Source organism: Thalassophryne amazonica, chromosome 14 (genome assembly GCF_902500255.1).
Source record: "Thalassophryne amazonica chromosome 14, fThaAma1.1, whole genome shotgun sequence".
NCBI classification, from domain to species: domain Eukaryota; kingdom Metazoa; phylum Chordata; class Actinopteri; order Batrachoidiformes; family Batrachoididae; genus Thalassophryne; species Thalassophryne amazonica.
In genome coordinates, this window is record NC_047116.1 from 30,823,430 (window position 1) to 30,846,817 (window position 23,388).

A 23,388-nucleotide genomic window follows, 5' to 3' on the forward strand; every position below is an offset into this window, starting at 1 on the left:
AACTAGTTTTCATAAAAAATTTGGTGAACAGGTTGAGACTGGCAGGCATTCGATGGTATCATATTTTGGGACAGATGGGGGGATGACAGCAATAGTAAATTTTATAATTGCTTTTACACACTGCCCTTGTTTTTTTTTTTTTTTTTGAGAAACACACACAGCCCCTGGTCTTCCTAAGAGATCTCCCACCCAAGTACTAACCAGGACCAGCTCTGCTCACCTTCTGAGATCTGATGGGATCAGAAATGAAGGTTTCAACACAGAAGTCTGAATATATAGACAATTAAGCTGGCAAAAGGACCCTTTGCTGAACTGTGTGGTTCCTCTGAACTTTGGGAAGATGCACAGAAAACGATTCTGAATTATTCTGATGATGAATAAAGTTGGTCGACTTCCTCTGTGGGGTGGTGGGTGAGCTATGAGGGGAATTCATTAGCTGTAAAAAGAAGAATGTTTTCATCTGTTGTGGTTGTGTATTTGGTGATGAGAAAAACCTATAAAGTCACTCCATGCACAACACCAAAATAAACATAAACTAGTACCACCAATGGGCTCCTTTCTGTGGTTTCTATATTACTTGAATTTCATTGAAATCCATTCATTTAGAGATACTTGCTCCAAAAGTTTCCCCTGTCACTATTTTGCTAAAGTCAGGGGCCACAAGGGCCTGAAAAATTGAGAAAGTACACTTTTATACTGAAGAAACAGCTACAAAAAGTCCTACTGTTCTGGGTTTCATTGCTGCAAACATAACACAAAATGTGTAAAGCTCCTACTGATAACATTTTTCTCGAATCTGCTTCACAAAAAAAAGGGTCAGAGCTCTTTACTGCATCTGAATGTGGGGCGTAAACATTGCGTTTCATTAGCAAGTTATTAGAGCATAAATGAAATGGCATAAACAAATTAAAATGCGTGAAATATCAAGGGGCTGAATACTTTTGCAAGCCACTGCATTTTAAAATTTATTCTATGTTCTAAAATAATGTGATGCTGTGTGGCTTATGAATGGTCATTTTTTTTCCATCCATTTTCTGTATCCAAACAAGGGTCACAGGAGGGGTTGGAGCCTACAGTATCCCAGCAGTCATAGGGCGTGAGACAGGGTACACCCTGGACATGATGCCAGTCTATCGCACAGTCAATTTAAAATTTCCAGTTCACCTAACGCACATGTTCTTTTGGTTGTGGGAGGAAGCCGATGCACCCGGAGGGAAGCCATGGAAGCAAACACGAGGAGAACATGCAAAGTCCACACAGAAAACCCCCAGGTGGGAAGAGATCCAACACCCTGCTTGCTGTGAGGCAGCAGTTCTAACTGCTTAGCCATTAAGTTTTTTATTTTTAATATGTTAATGCATTGTATACAGTATAACAAAAAAATTGCCAATATGCAAGTAAGTTGCAGCTTCTCCCTTGTGGTCAACACAGCGGATCCGCAGTGGTCCTGTGTGTTGATCTGGCACAAATCCTACACCAGATGCAACTCCATATTGGAGAATGGGCAGGGGTAGGGATTGAACTGGGAACCTTCCACACTAAAATCAAGTGCGCTTAACCGCTTCTGCACCACCGCTGCCACCCCACAAATTGCCAATATACCAGTTTATTTTATGGGGTGAGATGGTACAGAGGCAAAAAGCACAAACATTTAGCATGAAGCCACTTTTGCAGGCACTGTTATGCAACACATCACTAGAAAATGTAATGCCCAGTCCATGCCATGAGCGGGTCAGTTCATGCTGTTTGATTCTTTACCAGACGACACGCCTGTCTTTGTCTCCTCAGAAACACTGTAGCCAAAACTCTTGAAAACCATCTCACTTTCTGTCCATGTTTTGTGAAAGTTCCTGAGCAGTTTCTCTGTGGAATCTTCGTCGTATTTCTCTGTACGTTTCACCGCCGCAGCTTTGCTTTTGACGGCGTCTGCATAGGAGAAGGGGGCCACCATGTGCCCACTGACAGCTGTCCTCGTTCCGGTGACCTTGTTCCCAAATTCATCTACATTGGAGAACTGTTGTGTGATTGATTTAGTCTGGGAGTTTGCTGAGGGCTCCGCCGGCACACTTTTTGTCACATCTTTTTGGGGAGGGATGGGAGTGCTCTGCCGTGAGCATTGCTTTGTCTCTTTGGGGCTTTTCTGCTTTGAAGTGTCGGCTGCTGTTTCACTCTGGATCAACAAAGACTCCACCTGATTCCTTTTCTCCTCTTTGAAAGCGTAACTTTGCTCACCCACTTCAAAAACATTTTTAATAGCTTGGATGTCAAAAGTTGGCATTTCCTGTTCCAGGATGTCTGCATTCTCTTTGTCATCGTCTGTGCTTTCAGTCTCATTCTGCAGCAGCTCTGCAAGTGGGATCAACTCTTTTCTGATATATATTTTCTCTTCTGGTAATTCAAATTTGTTTACAAGACCACACAAGTCTGCCCTGGGAGGCTGATCTTTTTCTTTCTTCTTATTTTTTTCAAAGCACAACTCCTCTGCATCGAAGCTCAGTTGTTTGGGGATGTCAATTGGATCTTTTCTCACATAAACCTTATTTATTTCAGCCTTTTGTGCCCCTTCAAAAAACTGCTTTTTTTCTCTGACAGACGCACATAAAATAGACAGTTCTGTTATATCTGATCCATCAAGATTTGGGCTGGTCTGATGTAATGAGGAGTGGGACTCGGCGAGCGACTTGCTTTGGAAATCATTGGGATCTTTCGGTTTAGCCTGCTGAACCACCTCAGGAAGACTTTTTTTGGACTTCTCTGATGGAACACCCGAAAATCCCACGGCCTGTGGCTCGATTTTGATTTGCCGATGGAACGACGGAGGTGATTCCACGATTTCGGATTTCATTTCAGGGATTTGCTGTGGAGAAAGAAGTGGCGGTGGGGTAACGACACGTGAGAGCTTAGCCGTTGTGTCCTTCAGCCGAGCCAAGTTCTCGGCTCTGTCAAAAGTTGGAGAAGGTGTGATTCTTGTGATGCAAGACGGGGTGTCGCACCTCCGTGGGGGCGGCGTGGGAGGTGTGAGCGGCCTGTACAGCGAGGTTGGTGATGGTGTCACTCTCTGAGGTGAGGCGGTTCTTTTTATGGATTCGATAGTGATAAATGTTGGAGAAGGGGAGCGCATCCTCAGTGATGGCGAGGGGGTTCGAAAGTCTGGAAACTTCAACTGGCTCACTTCTTCTTTTTTACTTTCCATTGAGGATTTTGGCATTTGGTAGCTTTCAGTTTTTGTGCAACTACTGCTGATTTTGGATATTCTTGTCACCATCCCACCCAAAGGGATGTTTTCATACGTGTGCTCACCTTCATACTTCTCTGTTGTCTCATTACTTTGTAACCCCTTTGGTCTCACCTGGGAAATACTTTCTGGACCTTGGCTTGAAGATTGGTGGGAATCAGTCAGGTTTCCTGAGACTTTTTCCACCTTTGTGTTGTGAGAGATCAAGATCTTGACCTCTGTCTGTGAGTCTCCTCTTTTGTCTGAGCTGGACTTTATTATTTTGTTGTGTCCTGACCCACCTGCCACCATCACTAGGGCATCCTCACATTTTTTTGTTGCTTCTCCTGTGTTTTGTTGCTTCTCAATCTTCTTTTCAGCATCCTTCACTTTCTTTTGAAGCGGCATTTGCTGCTGGAAGTTCTGGTTTTCTTTCCTTTCTGTGATTTCTTTCTCAACACAAATATGGTCTTCATTTACACTTTTGTGAATTTGGGAAGTTGCATTTGTTTTTGGAGTTTGATGGGTTTTTTCACACATTGCAGCTTTTGTTTCTGTCATGTCTGTCTTTGATTCTATGGAAAAATCTTTACCTTGTGCTCCCCCTTTGGACTTTTTGGACTTCTTTTTCCTCTTTGGTGGAACTGGAGTGTCTGGTTGCTTATCAGTAATGCTCACAGCAGCATCAACAGGAGATGGAGATACAGTCTTAATCTCCTGATTTACCTCCACCTTCGCTTCTTCACACTCACTGATTACTTTTGCCTCACTCATATTCTTCATTTCTACCTTGAATTCTTTGGAAACACTGCTCTTTGCAGTTTCACCAACAATTTGCGTCTCAACTTGCATTTCTTTCTTACTGGTCTTTTTTACCTTTTGGTTTGGTTTTACACTGGGAGTTACTTTCTCCATTTCTGTGGACTCATCAGAACCCATCTCTTTGTTTTTGAACAAACAATCATCACCTTTCTTTTTGTTATCGAGCTGCAGTGATTTGGAAGCCATTCCATTTTCGTCTGTAGTAATATTTTCTTTTTTGGTTGACTGACTGCAGAGGTTAGTAAGAAATTCAGATGAGGTATTATCTTTCTTCTTTTCAGATTTTGATGTATGTGAAGCCACATTCTCCGCAGGAGTGACAATTTCGTGTTTTACTATTTGAACAGGGATTTGTTCAGGAAGGATGCATGTTTTATCTTCCTTTCTACCATCCGGTTTGGTGAATGCCTTTGGTTTCTGATTTTTTGAGTCCTTTTGATGACTGGTCCTGTTTTCGGTTTTTATATCCGTGATTGAGCCCTGGGCTTTGTCCGTAAAAAAGTTTGCTGGCATTTCTGTTTTCTGAACAGTTGAGATCATCAGAGTCTTTTGAACAGAGGCAGACTTGGTGCTCTCAATAGAGACAATTTGGTCTTTAGCAGACAATAAAATCATAGAATCTGTGGGAATTTTCTCAAGTCCATCACTTTGGGTGATATCTGAGATGACAGCACGTTTGGATAAATGGCATGACAGGGAGTCTGACAGATCGTTCAACACTGTCTTTTCGGCTCTCCCCACACTGACATTTGATGTGCTTTTGTTTGACTGCTCGGAATCTTTGGTGGAAAGCATTTCAAGAGCTGATGTAAGTGAGTCGTGCATATAAGTGGGAGTTGGCGTAGTTGGCGGTGTGTTTTCCTCCCTCAGTTTTCGATACTTTTCTTCCGCTTGTATTAATGGAGTGTTAAATCTGCTCGTTTTCCCTCTCATGAAAGGAGGAGGAGAGGGGGGAGGCGTGAATCTGACAGGAGAGATGTAAACTTTCTTTAATGATCGCGGTGATTCAGTCAGCAGGGGCATTTCGAATGGTTTTGATGTATGCGTTGACTGTATTTGGCTGATTTCTACCACAGATGTCTTGCTGGTGCTCACAGTCTCTGATGGTACATCCACCTGTTTTGCGGCACTGATTTGGACTTTTGGTTCCAGTTTCGGTACTGGATGTGATGTTGGCACTTTGGCTTTTATGACCGTCGTTTTTGCTACCTGCAGGGGCATGCTGTCCAGCTCTTGTTGAGAAGGGGGAGGTGGGAGGAGGTCCTGCTCACAAGTGAGCGGTAGTGGTGGCGGTGGAAGAATGTGTTCAGCTTCAGCATCAGCAGGTGGAGGAGGAGGAGGAGGAGGGAGAGGAAGATCAGTGTCTCCAGTTGGCGGGAGTGGGAGTGAAAGAGACAGATCAGGCTCCAGCGCCTGTGGCTTTGGGAAGTAAACATCAGTTCTGACTTTGGTTTTATCTAATCTTATCATTCCCTTTGGCGTAGCCTTTAGATTACGGAATTCTGTCTTTAATGTTTTGATGCCGTGGTGTTGAGTAATAGTTTTGTGCTCCACCACTGTTTTTGATTGACGAGCCGACTGTTCCACAGACTTTGTTCTTTCACGGGAGATGCATGTATTCTCTCTTGGGGTTTCAACTAAATTAGCTGTTTTTATCTTTTGTACATTCCTCTTGGCATCTGCCTTTAAATTTTTAACTGGGGGGCTCTGCTTCACTCTGACTCTTTTGCATGCTGCAGATGTTGGGCTTTCACGCTGTGCTGTCTCTAGCAATGACTTGATTGTGCCTTTAACATCCCCTTTTATCACTTCTTCTTTCTCCAGCTGGGTTTGCTCTTGTGTCCCGTATAATGACTTGATTGACATTTTGACATCACCCTCCAAAGTTGCTCTCCTTTGCATTTGTGGTGACGGTGGAGGGTCCAGTAAGAGTTGAATAGTTCCTTTGACATCTCCTTGAACATCTATTTCCTGTTGACACTTTCTCCGTTCACTGGAAGCGTCTTGTAGACACTGCATTGCCGTGTGAATATCCCCTGGAACAATTTCTTCCTTTTCAACTTCTCGCATTGTTTGCTTTGCCAACTCTAGAGATTTTATTGTGGCCTTAACATCTCCGGGAACCAAATCCTCAATGACAGCCTCTGGCCTGGTTGTAGGTGATTTTGTAAGGGATCGCAGAGCCCCTTTGATATTTCCTGGTATGATATCTGGCTTTTCCACCTCCTTGTGTTGTTTCTGAGCTCTCTCCAAGCACCTCAGAGCTTTTGGTATATTGCCTTTCACTACCTCCTCTTTCTCCACAACAACAGTCTGATTCACAGACTCGGACAAAGAAATCAAAGCAGCTCTTAAATCTCCTTTGACTATTTCCTCCTTCTGTACTCTTTCTAGTGATACCACTGGCTCTGACATGAACACTTTAACCGTGTTGTGAACATCACCAGGTATAACATCCTCCACCGTGCGCTCAATGTGTGGTTGACTATGGCCAAGGATGATTTTTGTGCCCTTGATGTCACCTCCGATGACCTTCTCTTTTTCTGCTGTACTAGGTGGGGCTTCTTCGTGCTCTGAATGGAGCTGTTTAAGGTACTCAAGAGCACCAGATTCAATACATGTGGAGTAAAAGTTGACGTGTCCTTTTTCAGCATCATCAACCCTTATCTTTGCTGTCTGGTCTGGCTTGTCATGGGAAGACAGCTGTTGAAGAGCGCTCTTTATATCCCCTTTAATGATATCTTCTTTTTCAACAGTGACATCTTCTTGCTTATTCAGAAGAGAGTATATTGTCATCTGCACATCACCTTTCTCATCCTCCTGGATGAGTATTCCATGCGTAACCATCCCGCCAGCATTAAAAAGATTGCTAATAGCTTCCTGAATGTCACCTCGTAATATTTCCTCTCTTTTAACACTGCTGTCTCTGTGTTGATTGAATAGCTGGTGCACTGTTGAACTGATGTTCCCCTTCTCTGCTGAACCGATTACTATCTGCCTTTCCATTGCCTCCTCTCTGTTCAGCAGGTTCATCATAATAGTCTGCAGATCACCCTTGATTACTTCCTCTCGCTGAATCTCTGGGGCCTGTTTATTCATTAACTGATATTTTGCCATTCTAACATCACCGATTTCATCTGCTTCGATGAGTATTCCCTTTGATGTCACCATTTTCTGAGTATAAAGTTCTTCAAGGGTTCCCTTGATGCTCTTCCCCAGGATTTCAGTCTTCTCCATTTTTGTCTCATTGAAGTTGTCAAATGGTGTTGTTTCAAAGAGCCATGTTGTTGACTTTACATCTGCTTTGGGAATCTCCTCTTGGGTGATGATGGCGTCTTCAGATTCATCCACCTCTTTAATGTGGTCAAGAGGATTCTTTTCAAAGAGCCAAACTGAATGTTTAACATCTCCCTTTGAAACCTCCTCTTTTTTAACTCTTTCAATCAGATTTTCAGAACTCATGCTTCTGATTTTGTCAATGGGCTGTGTTTCAAATCTCCATTTGGCAGTTCTAACATCACCTTTTTGTATCTCACTCACATTGACCGTTCGAACAGATTCCTGTACCGAAAAGTCGGACTCGAAACGATGTTTATTCTGTTTCACATTACCTCCTTGAATGTCATCCACAGTTTTCATTAAAGCTTTCTTTTCTTCGGCAATCCTGTCCAGAGGTTGTGTCTCAAATTTCCACTTGGCAGCAGTGACGTCTCCTTTTTGCACGTCCTCTTGTGTGACAGATTTGATTATATAAACCTCATCGGTGTCCTTAATGGCGTCCAGGGGTTTAGTTTCAAACAACCATCGTGTCCCGATTACATCACCACGTGTTACTTCCTCACTTGTGACAGTGGTGACCTCATGGTAATGGCCATGTTTGTCCTGAATGGCATATAGGGGTTGAGTTTCAAACATCATGGTGTAATTTTGAACATCTCCCTTCTCGTCCTCCTCCCGGATAATTTTCTGCACTTCCTTTGGGTCCGTCTCAGGGGATACCTGAATTTTATCTAAGGAAAAGGTCTCAAAAATGAAACGTCTGTTCTCTACGTCTCCTCCTTGAACATCATTTACTGTACGGTTGATGACTATCTGCTCTTGGCGATCATGTATAGCATCTATGTTTTGGTTCTCAAAGAGCCATTTGCAGTTCACCACATTTCCTTTCTGTATGTCCTCAGACTGAACTTTTTTAAGAGTGTGCATTATCTCCTCAGATGTAGAAGTCATGATATCAGATGTTTGGTTTTCAAAAATATACTTCATCCTTGATACGTCTCCAGATGTGATATCTATTTCGGTAACACGCTTAAAAGAACCAGTCTCTTCTCCAGTGAGGTTCCCGAGTTTTTCTGTCTCGAAAAGAAAACAAGCTGTTCTTACATCTTTTCCCCTAACATCCTCTTGATTAACAGTGCGTGTTTTCAGAACAGTCTCTTCTTGGATAGTATCAAGTGACTGTGTCTCAAAAAGCCATGTACATGTTTTGACATCACCCTTAGTAATTTCTTCCATATCATGTTTATCCTGCACCTCTACTCGTTCATAAAGAACGTCCATCGGCTGCGTCTCAAATAGCCATTTGCAGGTTTTCACATCACCTTTCACGACATCGAGATTTTTACTTTTCTCCACAATTTCATCATCTTCGATATTGCTGAAGTACTTAATAGCATCAAGAGGCTGTGTTTCGAACAACCATTTGGCAGTTTTAACATCACCAGATTCTATTTCTTGTTTGGATATGCCTTTGATAATTTGGTATTTGTCAATGCTTTCATCAAACTGGTCAACTGGCCGTGTTTCAAACATCCACTTGCATGTTGTTACATCACCTTTTACAACCTCTTCACGGCGCACTGTTTTCACCTCGTGGAAATGTCCCAAGCTGTCTTGCATGGCATACAATGGAGTAGATTCAAACATATTTTTATTTGACATCACAGAGCCAGATGTTACACCTTCAATCACAATCTTCTGAGATTCATCCCTCCTGTTTAATTCTGAGGCCTCAAAGATTTGCTTGTAGTTTGACACGTCAACTTTTTCAATTTCTTCCTGGTCTATTGTCCTAATGACTTCTTTCTTTTCCTCTCTAATCTCCTCCAAGGGTTGGCTTTCAAATCGCCATTTCTGGTGTCTGACATCACCCTTCTCTTCATCCAGTGCTACTGTTTTCTTCAGTTTGCCCACCTCAGCAAGTTCTTTTAACTCCTCAACTGGAACTGATTCAAAATAATGCCTTGTTGATCTGACGTTGCCTGCAATGATCTCCTCTTTTGTTGAAGGTCGAGCGTTTGAGTTATCTTTTAAGGAATCCATTGGCTGTGTCTCAAAAACCCAACAGTTCCTCCGAACATCTGCCCTGCAGCTTGTTCCATCCTCCTGAGTGAGATCATCCTCAACATTTACAGTGCGTATAACCTCTTTCTTTTCTTCCCTTATATGTTCCAGAGGTTGACTCTCAAAGCGCCACTTCTGATGTCTCACATCTCCTTTAATTCTTTCATTTTCCTCTGCTTTTTTTAGTTTTCCAACATCAGGTCCAATCTTCCTTGCTAATTGTGGACTGTTTTCAAAAAAGTTTCTTGCAGATTTAACATTGCCCCCAATGATTTCTTCAGTTGACTGAGGTCGGGCATTGGAATCATCTTTAAGAGAATCCATTGGCTGAGTCTCAAACACTAAACAATGCTTACGTACATCAGCTCTGATGATTTCTTTCTTGTCCAGTTTGGAGCTTTCCCACTGAGAGACAGAATTTAAAGTCTTTATCTCAAACAACCACCTGCCCCAATCTCCCTTATTGCTGTCCTCCATGGAAATACTACACACAAGTTTCAAAGAGGTAGGGTCTCTGTTAGTCATATCCAGAGGTTGAGTATCAAAAAGCCAACGCGAAGCAATGGAGTTCTCAAGTTCTGCTTCAATTTTACGGACAGACTTGATCTCCAGCATTTGAATTGACTGACCCATGAGGACACATTTAAACTGAGTGTCAAAGGTAGTTGTTACAGTTTTCACATCTCCATTAATTTCCTCTAACACTGACCTCAGACTGAGAAGGTGGCTTTCATCAACAGTCTCGGTGTCCCCCAAGCTTTCCATGTACTTATTATCAATCATGTAAATGGTAGCATTTCCATCCTCCTCAGTGAATACAATCTCTTTTGTTAAATCTTCTTCCATGTGCATTTTATTTAGACTATCCATTGTTTGGGTTTCAAACAACCATGCTGCTGCACGGACATCTCCTGTGTCTAATTTATTGAATTTGTTTTTATATTCTGTTGAACTGGCATTGTGTGAACCCAGTTCATCCATGGGTTTAGTCTCAAACATCCAAGCTGTGTGCCGCACATCTTTTCCAAGTATTATTTCCTGCTGAGTTATTTTCTTATTAGCACCTTCTTCATCAGGAGTTTCATCTTTAATAGCATCAAGTGGTGTATTTTCAAACATCCAACGCCGGGCCTGCACCTCCCCTTGGATAACCTCATCCCATTCATCATACTCTTGGTCTGGGCTCATAATAATGTCATTGGGCCCAATGATATCATCATCATATATATACTCTTGGCTCTCTAACTGACTACTGTCAGTTGCATCGTAGTGATCGTAGCTCTCCTTCTCAATATTTTTTCGAACGTCAGGATGAATATGCTTGTAAAGTCGTTTCAGCTCATTCATATGCCTCTGCTTGACGTAAGCCTCTTTATCGATGGGGAGTTTGGAGATGTTTGCTGGTTCTGAAGGCTCAGGTGAATAACAAGCTGGAATATGTTCATTATCTGTTGACATTTGTAGTAAATCTGGAGGTGGGGGAGGAAGATAGTCAGAATCCTCAAATGGTGGGGGAGGAAAGTCCTCATAATCTGTCATTGCAGTTATTGTGTCTTCTTTTTGTTCCTTGGCTGATGGTTCAAACACTTCACTAATCATAGCTTTTTGTGTCACATTTGAGAACCACTTTGATCGGTTGATGTCAAGTCCAGTCTTTGTGAGGAACAAAAATAACATATATATGTAAACATCTATGTATTTAATGCATTGCTCCATTTCACTTATTTATACATTATGCGTGAATTCAGGTTGGTACCACATCCATAAGCTATTTTCCCACATTATGGCCAATATAGTCACAAATAAAACCTAATTAGCACATAAATAAAGTCAAAATTTCACGCTACCATTAATAGGGTACCAAATATTTTCGAGTCCTGTGTACCATAATAATGCCAGTGTACACATACATGAGAAACCCTCTGAGTATTTACCTTCATCGGTTTGTGTGGAGCAGCTTCTTCGATGGTTCTTTCAAAGTGATCCCTCAGTTCTTTTGTAGTATACCGGGGAAAGTCCTCTTCTAGAAGCAGCACAAAAGTAGTTATATAGGACAGCCAGATATTTGTTATGCAGCATGGCACTGTCAGCATGTGTGAGTGCGCAAAGAAAAAACTAACAAACTGAAGTAGCCTCTTACCTGGTTCATTTTTATGGTTGTCATAACTGGATGCCAGATTATTCTCACCGTATGTTACCTATGTGTATTTAAAATGACAAATGATGAAAAGACATTATTGGGGGGGGAAGGACAGACAAGCACAATCTCATTTCCACTGTCAAAATGTGAAGTTACATCAGAGCTCCTAGGCTTCATTATATACAGTTTGGAGTCAATATAACGATGCATGATTTATTGCCTGTCCACCCACAGCAGAAATACCTGCCAACACTTTTGTGAATTCCACTAAAGCTATATCTAAACTGACTTAGAACGCTATCCCTTACCATAACTGTACAAAAAGAAGTACATCATTCTCTGTGCACTGCTATACTGATGCCGCAGGGCACCCTCCCAACTGGGACCTTACAAAGCAGCTTTATTTGATGCCTTGGTAAGTGATGATATTGGAAAACAACAAAAAGTGAACTAGAAAATTTTTCTTGGAAGCATAGTCCATTGTTCCTATGAGTGCAATTACAAATCAAACAGGTGGTTAAATAAATCAATATCACAAAGCTGATTAGGTGCATTTTTCCATGAACAATACCATCATACTCATTAGTGAATCTCTGTCATACTTTCTGCAGCAACAAAAGTGTGTACCGTGGCATCTTGGTTGAAATGTAACTGCTGACTGCCTGGATGGACCTGCCTGCCTCCGCTCGACACCGTCACCTCCGAGTTTGACATTTCCTGTGAAGATGAAGATGGTGATCAGCATGTCAAAATAAGTTTTCAAGAAGACATGAAGGCAAATATACTGTTGACAACTTTGTCTCATTTCACGATCCTCTCTTTGTGTCATAACCACAGAACTGAGGCTACATGATTGTGATTTACCTATAGAGCAGATGCTCGGTCGCACAGCTCGGAATGACTACACGCAGGCAATATGACAGCAGAGTGGAATTTTCAGTAGGTTTCATGCTGTTCACTCATGACTGTCGAGGAGGTACTCGCTTTGTTAATTTTCTGCATCCAGAATATGCCGTAGACGTTATTAGAAGTGCTCTGAAACCCGGGACAACTGTCAGACATGCCTTGTAAAGTCGGCATCTTTAATCCCCCACACTGTGAACTGCTATTCATGCAGAAAGAATATAAAAAGAAGCTGAGCGTTAATATTCAGTAATTCTCAGAGGGAAGGTATAGATGACTGCAGGGGTCCCTTAATTTGCTCACACTCCTCGCACAAGCAATATGGTGTAACGTGTCTGTGCCTGCCTGTGTCTGTCTGTTCCTTTGTTTCTTATGGCAGCATTACATCCCCTGTGGTCTGATTCACAATGCTTTAGGGAATTATAATCTTTTCCAAAAAGTTCACAGGTTGACAACCAAGAAGAGAGCAACTACTGGAAGGAAATGTCCAAAATGCTAATAACTTTTAGCTAGCTACCAGATTTTAACATTCTGACACCACAAAAGCATAAGGGACTAATATATTTATTTATCTGTCAGCTGGAAGACTCTAACTGCCTGAAAAACACACACTTCATGCAATTGTCACCTAATTGTTAACTGATTGATGAGTAGTGGCGAGGCTATCTAGCTAACTGACTTAGCCTGGCCTACTCATTGCTACCATGCGATCTTAAGGCACTGACTATAATTTGTATGTGACACAGCTGAGGTGCACTGGCTGTTTAGGACCCAAATTAGCACTGGGCCAGGGCGGGGAATGTGGGCGAGCTCCAGCTGATTGTGAGGTAATATGCTGTTCGGCTCAGAGTGGCTCAGTGATGGGGCGCGACTTGAGATTCAACTTTGAAACCAAACATAGAACAGGTTACTGCAAGATATCAAAATGTACTTGCCCATGTGATGCGCCATGGCAGACATCATGTTTGAAGTAACATCACTCAACCTCAATGCAAACTAGTTTTACTTTTGCATGCGGTCAAGTGTAAGATACTTTGGCAGGCAGCCCTCTACTTAAAAAACCCTTTTATTTATTGAATTAACAAATATGCACTCCATCCATCCATCCATCCATCCATCCATCCTCTAAACCCATGAATTCTAGTTAAGGGTCAAGGACGGTGTGGCTGAAGCCTATCCTGGAAATCATTTGGCAAGAGGCAGGGTACATTCTGGACAGGGTGCCAATCAGAGACCCAACACATTTTGACACACATTCACACTCTCATTCACACCTATGGTCAATTTAGCGTCACCCATTCACTTAACTTGCACATCTTTTGAAGTGGGAGGAAGCTGGAGCACCCGGGGGGAACCCCCGCAAACAAGGAGAGAACATTCAAACTGCATCCAGAAGACATCAATGCTCCTGAAGTAAAAACTCAGAGGTTAAAGTGGTGGGCATGAGACCAGAGGATTCTAGTTCAAATCAATCAGGGCCCTTGGGCAAGGTCCTTCATCCCTAAGTTGCTCCTGGTGGGCAGTGGAGCATCTTGCACGGCAGTATGCTGACTTTGGTGGTTGAGTGCATGTATGAATGGGTCAGAGGTGGGACAAAGTCACCAGCAAGTCATTCTCAAATCATGAATCGGCAAGTCTCAAGTCAAGTCTCAAGTCATAATGACCACCAGTTGTTTGCAAGCTGACTTGAGACTGGCCGATTCATGACTTGAGAATGACTTGACAGTGACTTCGTCTCACCTCTGGAATGGGTAAATGTAGGCATAGTTCTAAAGCACGTTGAGCATGCATTTCAGATGGGAATGTGCTATAAAAATGGAGTCCATTTACCATTTCCACACAGTCTACTAAACAAACAAGCAAACAAAATCACAATCTATCCTAAAATGACACTGCAATATTTGTAGAATTTCAGTTTTTCAATTCGGCACCCATGTATAACAATACGTATCGTATGGAAAGATAAGTGTAATTGTATGCAAACTCTTTAACTTCAATATTAGGCTATTTTTTTACTAAGTTGGACAAGTATTTCAAATCTATTTTCCGCAAATATGAAATGTGACTGAAGAAACGTACACCTAAAAATAAATGTTGTAGGTGAACTGAGCAGTAAAACTTGTGTTCCAACGAAGAATCTTCTGGTCTTTCCCTGGTCTGCCTATCTCATTTTCAAACAAATATCATTTTCTGTTAATATGTGTTCATTGGGTAATATCCTGCTGATACCCCAGTTATTTTACAACATAACTTAACTTTGCATGTATGGCTGCAACAAACAACTATTTGGATCATTGATGAATCTGATGGGGTTTCGACATGATTAACTGATTAATCGGATTAGCAGGGAATTTTTTAAAAACATGCAAGGGAAAGAAATTTTCTCTCCTTCCATCAATTTATTTAACAACAGAACATTATTTGAAAACTTAAAATACTTGAAAATTAACAAATCGTCAAATGTCCCTTGGCTGTTGAAATATAAAATAATAAAGAATAAAACAGTTTATAATAAAGAACAAAAATAATTATTTCAAATGGCATTGCTTTATCAAAGTGCTGAGTTGCCATAAAACAACATTGAAACATATAAATGTTATAAAATATATGGTGAAAAAAGAGGTATTTTTGTTGCTGCAAATGAGCAATTAGCATAACCAGTTAACCACAAAACCTAAATCAAAAACTGTAGCCTGACTCATTATATGTGCAACATTCTCTGTATAACTTGTAAACTATGTGGTCATTTCACAATGACACATGTGACTCATATCTGTTTGTTGTGATTTGGCGCTATATAAAAAAATTGATTGAATTGATTGATTGATATCTCTTTCTCTAAAATTGTATTGTAGCATTATTAGTTATTATTACTATTATTATTGTTGCTATTATTATTAATATATAAATAAAAATAAATTAAAAATATTATAATTTGTAATACATTTGACTCTTTTACGACAACAAACGCTGAGCCATTAATTATTAATCAGAAAACAAATGCACAAACATGCTGAAATGCCAGCAGCTTAATGCTAACTTTAACACTGAAAATGCCATAGACATGCTAACGCATTAGCATCGGCGTTAGCATAAAATACGTCTATCAACTGTTTCAGAAGACCATAACAGGTCAACATATGCTCTTTAGGGTTTTAGTGGGTAAAAATTAAGATAAAGCGAAATAAAACAAATGAAACCAACGAAGCAGCAGCTCGAAGCACTCCTTCCTTCATTGGTTCAAGATTCAAAGCAAAGCTCGGTTGATTATATGGAAGAAACTAAACATTTGCGGTAAAACAAAGTTATTTAGCAACTAATCGATGACTAAATTAGTTGACAACTATTTTAATAATCAATTTTAATCGATTAACTCGATTAGTTGTTTCAGCTCTACTTGCATGTTGATGAAAGGTTAAGTGACCTCAAGTGACTCATGCTTCTTGGTGCAAGCATCTCCTCCTGGTTCATACTCATAGTATCAGTCTGATGAATACATCTACTCCACATACACTATAATTCCCTAATGTGTGTACCTGCATCGTTTTGTGGTGAAAATGGAACTGAGTTGCATTGTGTGATGGTGCAGCATCGTGGATCTCAAATTGTTTCCTCACACTGGCAAGTCCCCCAGGCAGGGAACAGACTTCCGACTCCTCCATGACCTAATAAAGCAGGAAATATCATTAGCTGCCTCATCTTCTACACGACCTAAAATCAAGCTGAAGCCTAATAGGGCCATTTTGTGTGATATTCATGCATAGCCGTCAAACACAGAGCAGCTAATGATATTCAGACTCACTTTCATCACCCTGTTTCACAGATAGTCATAGCATCAAATTCAGATAAGAAAATCTGAATTCCAAGAGTTCATGCGCAGTATACAACATTTTCCACTTGAGGCAGTGTTCTTTCAAATTCTGCATCAGGCCTTTATTCCCTAAACATGTGTTTGTATGCAAAACACATAAACCCAAATGTGAAAGGTATCATCATATATACAGATCCTTCATGAGGAAGCCAAGAAAAATTGTAACAAAACCCACTGAGTGCAGTGCAGCGAATGTGCAACATACGCTCTACCCAAATCCAAACATGCTAATACAAACAATCCAGAACATGGCCGTGCACAAAACTGGCTGCTATTTAGACAACTTTTTATTTTTATTTTTTGATGCAGACATGCCTGGCAGTTGCTACATGATATATACATCACACACACTGCCCATGCAAAAGCTACGGCAATGTGGTACCCCGCTGGGGATGGTGATATCTGCTCTCTTGGAGACAGCTGCCTGGTACATGGCCTCACAATTGGTCCGTGGGATGACCTCTGAGCCCTCAGAGTGAATCCAGTTCCTCTGGTTTAAATCTTTCAGGAAGTCCTGCCCTGGTTAAACCTGCACTGCCAGCAGCTGCAGCAGAGCAAACATAACAGGACACTGTCAGCATTAGAAACAGAAGAAAAATACTGGAGCTGGATGTGTTTACAGCAAGTGACGTGATCATTAAGAAGCTTCAGCACCACACTCAGTGTGGTGAAAAGTACAGCTGAGTGCCGACAAGGCACAGCTCGTGAATGGCTGTGGAGAGGGGGTGCTTGGTGTGGTACTCAATGTGGCATCGGGAAAGGTTGGTTAAAACAATTCTGAACATGTTTAAAAAAAAATCCAGAGATCAGTTGGACTTGACTCCCTCAGTTCTGTGGGTTTGGTGCAAACTCAGCATTAGGTTTTCATGCAAAGCATGGAAAGAGTTACCTCAAGCTATCCCAAGTTGAATCAGTTTGCCTGGAGTTACACCAAGTTGCACCGCTCTTCCTTTGGGTTGACCCAAGTTCAGTGTTGCTTGCTTTGCACCAAGGTTGTTGGTAGTTTGACTGAATTTTGAGGCAGGGTGCTGAGTAGTTTGCCCCCTTGACAGAACTCAGTGTTGAATGCAGCTAGGGGAGAGCGGCTTTGGGAAATCAATGAGTCATGGCGTGAAACAGCGCTGAACTCGGCCAGATGTGGGAGAAGAGTTGCTTTAATTGCCCAACTTCTCATTTCTGTGTTGTTTAATCACAGCATGTTTTCTTAAATTAATGTTTCCACTCAATATAAACAATATTTACTATAATAAATCATGTTTATATATTCTATTTCTACCTCATTTTCTTATTTTATTGTATTGCTACAAGTATTATTATTGCTTATCCTTGCACACACTGTTTGATGCACATTTTCCTCTACTCGCACCCACCTTGTGTGTTTTTTTAAGAGCTGATGTAACGTGAATTTCTCCACTGTGAGATCAATAAAGTCTTATCTTATCGCTTCAGCATTCCACAGTCTAAAGTAGGTGCTGAGACTGAATGACAGTGTCATGTGGGTGTTGTTGTATGTTGGGTGCATGTGCAGAGAACTGAGACATATCAATAAGCACACAGAAAAACACACCAGTTTCATTCTGACAATTCTCATCAGTCATTTTCTCCAAGATCAAACTTTGGACGATGTATGCAAGTGCCAGAAATTAGGTTTAGGCCACTTACACTGACCTAAATGTGACCAAAGCCATGCCACTTAATGCACCCTGGAGCAATCGGGTATTATAACTTGTATATAAACTGCATAAGGTGACATAAGATAATCCTTTAATATTCCCACGACGGTGAAATTTAGGACATGGTGCAGCCGTCAGTACTGTTCAAGTGCTTTTAGATGTTGAAGCAATTGCAATAAGTATGTGCCATACAGATGTCATTTTACACATTAATTAAACAGCAACTAATTATTTTCTTTCACCAAAACATTAAATCTAGGCTTGCATCTCATATGTACCTTCTGGCAAATTGTATCTGAACTTTCAGATCTTCTTTTTAAGAAAATCCTCCTCTATACCACTTCATCATGAAGCTGTATAACTGGTGATGCAAAATGCAAAACTTGCACTTTGCACAATTTCTCCAATCACAGCCAAAGAAACCTGTAACTTCTTCTGGGCTGTCTGGGTGTCTTGGTGGCTTTCCTCACTCTTCTCCTTGTTGCACAGTTATTCAGTTTTCAAGAACTGTCTGCTCCATACAGATTTACCACTGAGTGCCATACTATTTGTATTTCTTCATAACTGGTATAAATAAAGTCCAAGACATATTCAATTACTTGGAAATGTTCATGTATCCATCCGCTGACCTGTCTGAAGAAAACTGGCTATAAAACTGATTACTTACAGGTATTATACCAGGGGTGGCCAAGTTCGGTCCTCGAGAGCCACCTTCCTGACACTCTTAGTTGTCTCCCTGCTCCAACACACCTGAACCCAATGAAAGACTCGTTAGCAGACTTTTAATGAGCCTTTCATTGGATTCAGGTGTGTTGGAGCAGGGAGACAACTAAGAGTGTCAGGAAGGTGGCTCTCGAGGACCGAACTTGGCCACCCCTGTATTATACCAAAGTATTCAATTACTTATGCAACCCATCATCTTAGCTTTTATATTTTTAATTAATTTATTTCAAGAGATTTGTAGAGATTTGTTTTGAGTTTGAGTTTAAAGAAGATAATTTTAGAAATTTTATTTTTTTTTATTTTAAATGGCATAAACAAATTAAAATGTGTGAAATACCAAGTGTTCCAATACTTTTGGAGGGCACTGTATCTTGAAGACCTATAAGAAGTCCCGTAGCCACTGTCTACATTTCTGGATATCACCTCCCTGGATGACAGACTTTATCAAGACAGCAATGTGTACATGTTGACAGCAACTGGGGCCTCATGTACAAAGGATGCATATGCACAAAACTGTGGTGTATGTCTGTCTCCATGCTAACGTTCAGATGTATCAAAAGTGAAATAATCTTGGAAATGTGTGGCACACCATGAAAAAAATCATGGCTGACATACCCACGTTTCTACAGCTATTGTTCTGTTGTAGAAACGTGGGTATGTCAGCCATGATTTTTTTTGTAGTATTGTAGCTGACACGTACAGGTGAAGCTGGGAAACCGTTAATAGTCTGAAAAAAAAGTCATCAGAGTGATATGCACATCAGCGACAGACTGATGAACATTTAACACACCCACATGTTTGCAGTTATATGGGTGGATATAAAAGCATGCACAAAGTGATGAAGAAAATACGAGCTTTAACAATGGCTGCGTTAGTGTGGTTAGAAGACCTTGCAAATGGTGCAATCCGAGGTGAGTGTGTATTCAGGGAATGTGAGGATTTACTTGCAAATGACGATAAATGGCTCATAAGCCGATTTCGATTGCCAAGGCCACTGTTACTGGAGTTTCGGGCAGAATTGCGGCTGGCCCAGAGTGCAATACAGCAAGGAGCCAGGGGTTGTCTGTGCCCACACAAGTACTGACCACACTGGGCTTCCTGGCAACAGGGGCATTCCAGTGTGAGGTGGCCGATTGGTCAGGAGTGTGCCTGCCAACCTTGAGCCCAGCCATGCCAGCTGTGTAGGACGCAATCATCCGAATGCCATCCAGGTACATCACATTCCAACATTAAAGCACAATTTGCAGTGAGAGCCGGTTTCCGTAATGTAATCAGAGCTATTGACTGCACAAATACTGCTATAAAGGCGCCCTTATATCATGAATTTCTTTTTGTTAATAGGAAACATTTTCATTCCATCAATGTTCAAATAATATATGATGCGTAAATGTATTGGGTTGGGTTGGGAACAGGCTAGAAGCTGGCACAGTGCACGATGGATGGCTGAGTGGGTAAATAGTTTATTGTGTAATTGTTCTGATTGAAAACCAGCGCGGGCACATTTGGGCATGTGCGCATTCAAGTATGTTTTTTGTTATTATTATTATTAATGTATTTTTTTCTTGATGGTGAAACTACAGCTGCAGATTCTTAACAGGCTCCTGGTTGTCTCCCTGTGTTCAGTATTTGTCAATAAACATGTGTCTAATATAGTGAACATCACACACTGTCAGCCATGGCACACCTCAGTTTTTTTTAACTTCAATATGTGTGCACTGCTCTGAGTTCACAGCGTTTACGGCCTCACACACACGTGCTCCCACTAACATTTTTCCAGTTTCATGTTTATTCTGTTTGACAGGGTACCAAATAAACTATCCCTGTGTGTCTCCATGTCATGTCCAGTCATCTGTAGCTCACACAAAGTATAATTTATTTTCTGTGTTCATGTTGACCGACCTGACGGAGGGGGATTCCCCGCTCCCAGGGCCTATTTACATGCATTTGCATATTTAAATGTGGTATGGAACGGGAGGATCTTGGTGTGTCTGCCTGTGTGCGCAATTCCACGTTCAGTAGGATGTACAAATGAAATGTGCTTGGATCCATGCGTACACACACTTTGATACATCTGGAAATTTTTGTGCTTACACCAGTTTCTGGGTTTTAGCGTATGTCATGTTTCAGCAAGAAATTCATGAAGTCTTTGTACATGAGGCCCACAGACTTTTTGTTGTTCTTCAAGACATTCTGCCAGTCATCCAAATGACTTCTTCATTTTTAAACTTAATGCATCTTGAAGACCAGTAAAAACTTCAGTAACTGTATTACTCTGATAACACTGAACTTTCACAGATGTATTCCAGAAATATTGGAATGCTCTCATGCAAAATTCAGAAGGTGCTCTGTGGAAAATTATGGACTCAAACTGCTCTGCCGAGACTTTACTTAAATAATTTACAAAAATGTCCCTGGGCAACCAATTACTCGCAGGATGTCCAAGCTTTATTGTGTATTAAACCAACCTCCAGCAATCTAAAATGATTGCTGCTTTATTATGATTTTAGTGCCAAATATCAATGCAGATCTGGCTGAATCCGCTGTGGCGACCCCAAACAAAACGGGAACAGCCGAATGGACAACAACAATTCCTAAATGGCAGTATTAGTATTCCTAAATTTATGTTTTATAGAAATGATCCCAAATCCTCCTCCATTTTCATAGTAATGCTGATTCCCAGATGTTTTTGGTCTCTTTGATAAGCTCATTATCACATCCAGATTTTATGTACAGCAGTTCATGGCTTTCTTTTAACCAGTCCTGTTTAAGTAAATGGGTGCCTGCTCTTTGTTTGCCTTGTCATCTTAGATGGATTTATGCATAGCCTGGGATAGCCAGGCTAATTTTCAAATGAGAATTAATCTACAAGAGCAAATTTAATATGAGGTCTTATATTCAGCTGGCTCCCAGACAGGTTTATGCCTCTCATGTTTGAGTCTGTAAAAGAATGCCGACTCAATACCAGAATACCATAGAGCGATTGAGAAGTTTTGAGCCTGACCCAGAAAAAGTAGGGCGTGGTTCTTCATCTTTTTCATTCTGAGTAAGGCTACTATCTCAACAGTTCAGCACAAGGTTCCCAGCTGTTCACCTCGCCTCAGTCATGGGGCGGCGCCCACGCATTGCTTGTTTTTTGAAGAAACCAAAAATTTTCCACGATGAACTCCTTCACCAAATTGTCAGGCGGGCACTTTGTACCCTTCACCATGCAGTCTCTGAGACTCAGAACGTGTACAACATGTGGGACAACTTGTGAGGAGTTGACACACACTTTTCCTTTTATATAATCGGAGAAGAACAACGCTTCTGGAAGCAGCCGAACAAGTCTAGCAGCCTCCAGCCAGACTGGATTCATTCTGTTTACCTTTATTTATTTGTTTTTATACATTTTTCTAAGGACATAAGTGGATTTAAGTTTAATGCGCCTGGTCGGCACACGCCCACCGTGTATGCATGTGTGGACAGTGTGCTGGACATCAGCTGTGTATTGAATTGGCCAGCACTCTGCTGTTATTTTTTTAATTTTCCTTTTTATCGGAGTACTTGCAGGGGATCACAGAGACCGTGCATGCATGGAGCGGCACTTCGAGTGCATCATTTGTGGTCATTTGTGAGAGGAAAGGACAGTCACCAGCTGGGACAATAATTTTGATAAGCACCTCTTGGATATCTTCTGCAAGTCCGTGTGTGGCTTTCCACAGATTTCTTGTGTATTTAATTATTATTTTAATATGTATATGTCGCAGACAAGAACGAGTGAAGCTCTTCAGCATCTCACCATGTCATTTAGGTCCTTTGGGCTTTTTTGCAGTAAATGATTCTGGAGACCATTAGCATGGCTTAAAAACCTTCAGCAGAAGGTTTTTAGCCCCCAATTACGCCCCTCTTAACCCCCCCTTCCTCCCTTGCTTCTTTGAAGACAAACAACACAGAAGAAGTTTTCCTCAACTCAGTGTAATATCAGAAAAAATTAAATGTCAACAAAAACTGACAGACTGACAACATGAGATGATATTTCAATTCTGGCAGCAAAGCAATTTAATATCTTCATATCCTTTTTCAAAGTGTTCAAAATTCAATAAAGTGCTGGAGGAATAAAACTCCAAATCAGATGCAAACTAAGGACCTGTTTTAATCAGTTCTTTGATATACTGACTGATAACAAAAGACATATAAGTAAGAAAGTTTATGAGGAATATTTGTGCAGTTTCTCTTCTTTAAAATGTATCTCTCTCTCTCTCTCTCTCTCTCTCTCTCTCTCTCTCTATATATATATATATATAATTTATTTTTTTATGTTGTTTTTATATCTTCTTACCACGATGATTGGTTTTGGTGTAAAATAAGAATTATCCATCCATTTTCTATACCCACTTATTCCAATTAAGGGTCACACAATAAAATAACGATTATAGACATGTTTAATATTGGAAACACCAAAACTGGGTGAGTTAATGAGGATTATCTATCTGAGCCCTGAGCTCTTATACACTATTAAATGTTTATGGGTATAACTAACATCTGTTGCCAAGAAATGTGTCAACATTCTTTGGCTATCTCATGACGTTGTGTTGGCTCGAGCTCTCAAATGACAAGAAAGTGAAGTAATCCAGGCGCCAAGTACTTGTAAAAATAAATCAAGGCTATTTTAGCCTTTGCCACCAAGGGTTGTGTTTCTTTGTGGAAGATGATTTCCTTT

The 23,388-nt window shown here is 40.9% G+C and overlaps 1 protein-coding gene across 2 annotated transcripts in view; it reads right to left on the minus strand.

Moving 5' to 3' along the window:
* Positions 1-23,388, minus strand: part of xirp2b (xin actin binding repeat containing 2b) — a 76,276-nt gene that overhangs the window by 2,995 nt on the left and 49,893 nt on the right. The window contains exons 2-7 of one of the 2 annotated variants that reach the window (XM_034187075.1): positions 16,676-16,837; positions 15,959-16,087; positions 12,147-12,236; positions 11,520-11,577; positions 11,314-11,402; positions 1,759-11,032 (exon numbers count right to left, since the gene is read on the minus strand). In XM_034187075.1, coding sequence (XP_034042966.1) covers positions 1,759-11,032; positions 11,314-11,402; positions 11,520-11,577; positions 12,147-12,236; positions 15,959-16,087; positions 16,676-16,726 — 9,691 coding nt within the window. In that variant the 5' untranslated portion in view covers positions 16,727-16,837. The remainder of the gene's footprint in view (positions 1-1,758; positions 11,033-11,313; positions 11,403-11,519; positions 11,578-12,146; positions 12,237-15,958; positions 16,088-16,675; positions 16,838-23,388) is intronic. The other variant, XM_034187076.1, reaches the window with a different exon arrangement.